Source organism: Chanodichthys erythropterus, chromosome 7 (genome assembly GCF_024489055.1).
Source record: "Chanodichthys erythropterus isolate Z2021 chromosome 7, ASM2448905v1, whole genome shotgun sequence".
Classification (NCBI taxonomy): Eukaryota; Metazoa; Chordata; class Actinopteri; order Cypriniformes; family Xenocyprididae; genus Chanodichthys; species Chanodichthys erythropterus.
The window spans coordinates 44,361,505-44,367,504 of record NC_090227.1 but is presented as its reverse complement, the minus strand read 5'-3'; the positions used below and the strand labels follow the sequence as shown (position 1 = coordinate 44,367,504).

At 36.8% G+C, this 6,000-nt stretch overlaps 1 protein-coding gene across 2 annotated transcripts in view; it reads left to right on the top strand.

Moving 5' to 3' along the window:
- LOC137023505 (leucine-rich repeat-containing protein 49) overlaps window positions 1-6,000 on the top strand; it is a 45,756-nt gene that overhangs the window by 21,144 nt on the left and 18,612 nt on the right. For both annotated transcript variants that reach the window (XM_067390687.1, XM_067390686.1), the window contains exons 6-9: window positions 124-327; window positions 1,225-1,291; window positions 2,912-3,055; window positions 3,562-3,623. In XM_067390687.1, coding sequence (XP_067246788.1) covers window positions 124-327; window positions 1,225-1,291; window positions 2,912-3,055; window positions 3,562-3,623 — 477 coding nt within the window. The remainder of the gene's footprint in view (window positions 1-123; window positions 328-1,224; window positions 1,292-2,911; window positions 3,056-3,561; window positions 3,624-6,000) is intronic.

Sequence of the window (6,000 nt, the reverse complement as noted above, 5' to 3'; positions counted from 1 at the left end):
CACACCAGCAGGGGGCAGGAGAGTCTCGCTCAAGAAAAAGGGCATTCTGCAGATGCAGTGACATTATATGATGATTAAGACAGTGATTAGTTGTCGACTGATGATCCGTGATCTTTCCTGCAGGCGCGGTTTGACGTCGATCCCTGATCTGGACGGGAGTGAAAAACTGCGTCTCCTCAACATGCAGCACAACCTCATCTCACACCTGCAGGACCTGGTTCACCTGCGGCACCTGGTGTTCCTCGATCTCCATGACAACCGCTTGATTGACATGTCTGGCATCTCCGCCCTCAGCTCTCTGCGTGTGCTGCTGCTCGGGAAGAACCGGTGCGTGTGTGTGTGTGTGTGTGTGGGCTGCCGGGTCACAAACACACACTTTCTTCTTGTTTGTAGAAGTGTAATCTCACAGGAATGCTCACGCCCTGCTCTTAAAACCAACAGAACTCCAATTAAACTGTCAGCCTTTGATATCAGAACTAAAGCGTGTATGTTTTATTGAATTAGTAACATTCTGATGTTTGGAAATGTCTAGATCCCTGCGAACAGGGAACGTTGTGGCAAGGTTTATGAACAAACATTCTTCCAGTAACGTTAATAGAACGTTCATTCAAAGTTATCAGGTCTTTAATATTGTTCTCAAAACAGCACAAAAACATTATTTATACATCATTCATGGAGCATTTTTTTAAATGTTTTAGCTTCAGAATGTTCAGAAAACATTCAAAATAAAGTTTGGAGAATAATAAAATAGAATGTTCCCTTAATGTTTGCACAACCAAGAATAAACATTTAAAAAACTGAACATTCAGAAATAACATTTTTATAACTTAATGGAAATGTTACAAAAACGTTCTTAGAACATATTTATGTTATCTGTGATCAAAGTCCTAAAAGAAGAAGATCAAGTTAATTTTGAGCAGCATTAAATCTCATAGCAATTATGCAGCAAATATCTTAAATAGGCTTCATTTATGCATTATATGATTTCTTATGTTGTTGTCGGGGTGAAATATGAGCTGAAGACGCCCGTCTGTCTCTCTGAAGATTTATCACGGATCTCATTCCTCCGGTCGGTCTCAGTGTTTCTCCTGAGGGATTTCAGTCCAGTGTTTCCAGTATATCTGCACACAATCACACTGATTTTTCTCTTCTTCACACTCATCGTTTTGATTTTCTGTATTTATGCAACATCAATCACTGATCAATCCTGAATGTTTGTCCTAGAATCCAGAGGATCTGTGATATGGACGGCCTCACCAAACTCGACGTTCTGGACTTACACAATAATCAGGTACACATCTCGTATATGATTATATTTTTATTAGAGCTGATCCTGATGTAAGTTATTTGAGCTTTCGAGGTTGTTCTGTACTCTACAGCTCTCAGTTCCTGCTGTTTTTAAACCTTCTCATTGTGGAGGCGGATGCTGATTGGTTGATTAGTGGTTTCATCATGCTGTGCATAAGTAGCTCCGCCCCCTCACTGCTGTGCTCCTGAGAGGAGATCAGGGTGTTTTTCAGGCGGATCGGTCGTTTCCAGCATCAGTCTGTCATTTATTTCCTGCGTCAGTCTGTTTTAATCATGATAAGTGCTAGTTTGGGTGGTTTAGATCATGTGTTGATCATGTGTGTGGGGTTCAGCGCCTCACTGCTTTTGAAGAACAACAATTTGTGGCTCAGTTGTGTGTTTTATTTCACTATAACCTCCACACAAATCCTTCATTCTGACTCTGGTTTCTTCTTGGATACTTAGTTTCTGAAATATGATACTTGATGATGAACGAAATTGATTTTTATCTACTGTTGAAAACTTTATTATTATTTAATGTTTTTGAAAGAGTGTCTTCTGCTCTCCAAAGCTGCATTTATTTGATAAAAAATGCAGTAAAAATTGTGAAATATTATTACAATGTAAATCAGCTGTTTTCTATGTGAATATATAGTAAAATATAATTTATTTCTGTGATCAAAGCTGAATTTTCAGCATCATTACTCCAGTCTTCAGTGTCACATGATCCTTCAGAAATCATTCTGATATGATGATTGGCTGCTCAAGAAACATTTATGATTATTATCAATGTTGAAAACAGTTCAGATTTTTCAGGATTCTGTGATGAACAGAAATAGAATCTTTTGTAACATTATAAATGTCTTTACTGTCAGTTTTGATCAATTTAATGCATCCTTGATGAATAAAAATATTAATATCTAAAGGATTGACGTCTGTCAGACAAAACATGATCTTATTCCAGATTTTACTCCTGCTCCGAGGCTTCCTTACATATTTAGTTTCTACAAAAAGTTGCCTTTCAACTAAGTTTAAAGGATTAGTTCAGTTCAGAATTAAATTTTCCTGATAATTTACTCTCCTCTATGTCATCCAAGATGTTCATGTCTTTCTTTCTTCAGTGGAAAAGAAATGAAGGTTTTTTAGGGATTTTTCTCCATATAGTGGACTTCACTGGGGTTCAACGGGTTGAAGGTCCAAATGTCAGTTTCAGTGCAGCTTCAAAGAGCTCTACATGATCCCAGACGAGGAATAAGAGTCTCATCTAGAGAAACCATCGGCCATTTTCAAAAAAAAAAAAAAAATTATATACTTTTTAACCACAAATGTTCGTCTTGCACTGCTCTGTGATGCGCCACGCATGACGTAATCATGTTGGAAAGGTCAAATGGCCAAATGAACCCCAGTGAAGTCCACTATATGGAGAAAAATCCTGCAATGTTTTCCTTCATTTCTTTTCCACCGAAGAAAGAAAGACATGAACATCTTGGATGACATGGAGGAGAGTAAATTATCAGGAAATTTGAATTCTGAACTGAACGAATCCTTTAATTGTGGAACTGCCGTGTAACTTCAGGTCTCAGTGATGTCTGAGGTCGTGATCTGAGTGTCTGTCTCTCCTCAGATCTGTCAGATTGAAAACGTGTCTGGTCTGTCGAAGCTTCGTCTGCTGAATCTATCAGGAAACCGCATCACTCGAGTGGAGAATCTGCAGGGCTTGAAGAGTCTGACCGAACTGAACCTGCGACACAACGGCATCACGGCTGTGGTCAGTCCGTCACTGGAGAGTCTCTCGAGTTGAGTCAGAGTTGATGAAAAGCTAATCATTCAAATTTAATCTATATTCAATTCATTCACTTACATTAACTGAGATTAGAGAACACATGAATATGTTGTTGAACTGAACTTAATCTCAGAATGACTCACAAATATAATTAATTATTAATAAATAATTATTAGCTTTTCAGCAACCGTCCTCAACACCCCAATAAACACACTGATTCTGTGTTAAAATCCTTCAGCTGAAAACAATGACTGACAGCTTTTGCTTTTGATCACTTCCTGTGTGTGTGTGCTGAATCTGAGCATCTCCACACACACACACACACACACACACTCTTCCCTCCCCCGCAGTTGTCCTGCTCTTCCGCTGCCCCTCCCGTCAGTGTTCAGCCGCAGCGGTGAGTGTGTGTGTGTGTGTGTGTGATCAGTGTGCCGGTGACTGAGGGATGCTGCATCTCCTCTCTGTCTCTCTGTCTCTCTGTTTGTCTGTAGACGGGTGTGGAGCGTCTTCCTCGTCTGCAGCGTGTGTTTCTCAGTGCTAACAGCATCAGCAGGTAAGAGCAGCATTAGTCCTGTCTGAGGACGCGTCGTACTGCAGCAGTGCAGAACTGTGCGACGCACACACACACACACACACACACACTTGGGCGGAAGCGCTTGGACCGTAGTCAAGTGTGTCTGATTCTGTTACCATGGGAACATTGTTCAGTAATTAGTCTTTTATTGTGTTGTGATGGTTGTGCGGTTGTGTGAGCGTGTGCGTGATGTGCCGCGGTGTGACGGCGAGCGCTCCGGTGTTTCTCCCTCATTCCTGCTGTGTCATACTGCTGCATCCACAGCCCTGCATGTGTGTGAGGGTCTGTGGGCGGGGCTAACTGAAGGTCAGGGGTCAATCAACATCTATGTAAAATTGAGACAAGTTTATTTATTAATTCAGCCATTAAATGAAAAAAAAAAAAAAAGTAATTGTGACTATCAAACAATTCTGACTTCTTTCTCGCAATACTGACTTTTTCCTGTAATTCTGACTTTATTTCTTGCAATACTGACTTTATATCTCGTAATTCTGAGTTTATTTTTCGTAATTGAGTTTATATCTCGCAATACTGACTTTTTCTTGTAATTCTGACTTTATTTCTCGTAATTCTGAGTTTATTTCTCGTAATTCTGAGTTTATTTTTCGTAATTGAGTTTATATCTCGCAATACTGACTTTTTCCTGTAATTCTGACTTTATATCTCGTAATTCTGAGTTTATATCTCGCAATACTGACTTTATTTCTCGTAATTCTGACTTTATTTTTCGTAATTGAGTTTATATCTCGCAATACTGACTTTTTCTTGTAATTCTGACTTTATATCTCGTAATTCTGAGTTTATATCTCGCAATACTGACTTTAATTCTCGTAATTCTGAGTTTATTTTTCGTAATTGAGTTTATATCTCGCAATACTGACTTTTTCTTGTAATTCTGACTTTATATCTCGTAATTCTGAGTTTATATCTCGCAATACTGACTTTTTCCTGTAATTCTGACTTTATATCTCGTATTTCTGAGTTTATATCTCGCAATACTGACTTTTTCCTGTAATTCTGACTTTATTTCTCGTAATTCTGACTTTATTTCTCGTAATTCTGAGTTTATTTTTCGTAATTCTGAGTTTATTTTTCGTAATTGAGTTTATATCTCGCAATACTGACTTTTTCTTGTAATTCTGACTTTATATCTCGTAATTCTGAGTTTATATCTCGCAATACTGACTTTTTCTTGTAATTCTGACTTTATATCTCGTAATTCTGAGTTTATATCTCGCAATACTGACTTTATTTCTCGTAATTCTGAGTTTATTTTTCGTAATTGAGTTTATATCTCGCAATACTGACTTTTTCTTGTAATTCTGACTTTATATCTCGTAATTCTGAGTTTATATCTCGCAATACTGACTTTATTTCTCGTAATTCTGAGTTTATTTTTCGTAATTGAGTTTATATCTCGCAATACTGACTTTTTCTTGTAATTCTGACTTTATTTCTCGTAATTCTGAGATAATTTTTCGTAATTGAGTTTATATCTCGCAATACTGACTTTTTCTTGTAATTCTGAGTTTATATCTCGTAATTCTGAGTTTATATCTCGCAATACTGACTTTATATCTCGTAATTCTGAGTTTATTTTTCGTAATTGAGTTTATATCTCGCAATACTGACTTTTTCCTGTAATTCTGACTTTATATCTCGTAATTCTGAGTTTATATCTCGCAGTACTGACTTTTTCCTGTAATTCTGACTTTATATCTCGTAATTCTGAGTTTATATCTCGCAATACTGACTTTATTTCTCGTAATTCTGAGTTTATTTTTCGTAATTGAGTTTATATCTCGCAATACTGACTTTTTCTTGTAATTCTGACTTTATATCTCGTAATTCTGAGTTTATATCTCGCAATACTGACTTTATTTCTCGTAATTCTGAGTTTATTTTTCGTAATTGAGTTTATATCTCGCAATACTGACTTTTTCTTGTAATTCTGACTTTATATCTCGTAATTCTGAGTTTATATCTCGCAATACTGACTTTTTCCTGTAATTCTGACTTTATATCTCGTATTTCTGAGTTTATATCTCGCAATACTGACTTTATTTCCTGTAGTTTATTTTTCTGTTTATATCTCGCAATACTGACTTTTTCTCTGTAATTCTGACTTTATTTCTCGTAATTCTGAGTTTATTTCTCGTAATTCTGAGTTTATTTTTCGTAATTGAGTTTATATCTCGCAATACTGACTTTTTCCTGTAATTCTGACTTTATATCTCGTATTTCTGAGTTTATATCTCGCAATACTGACTTTTTCCTGTAATTCTGACTTTATTTCTCGTAATTCTGACTTTATTTCTCGTAATTCTGAGTTTATTTTTCGTAATTCTGAGTTTAT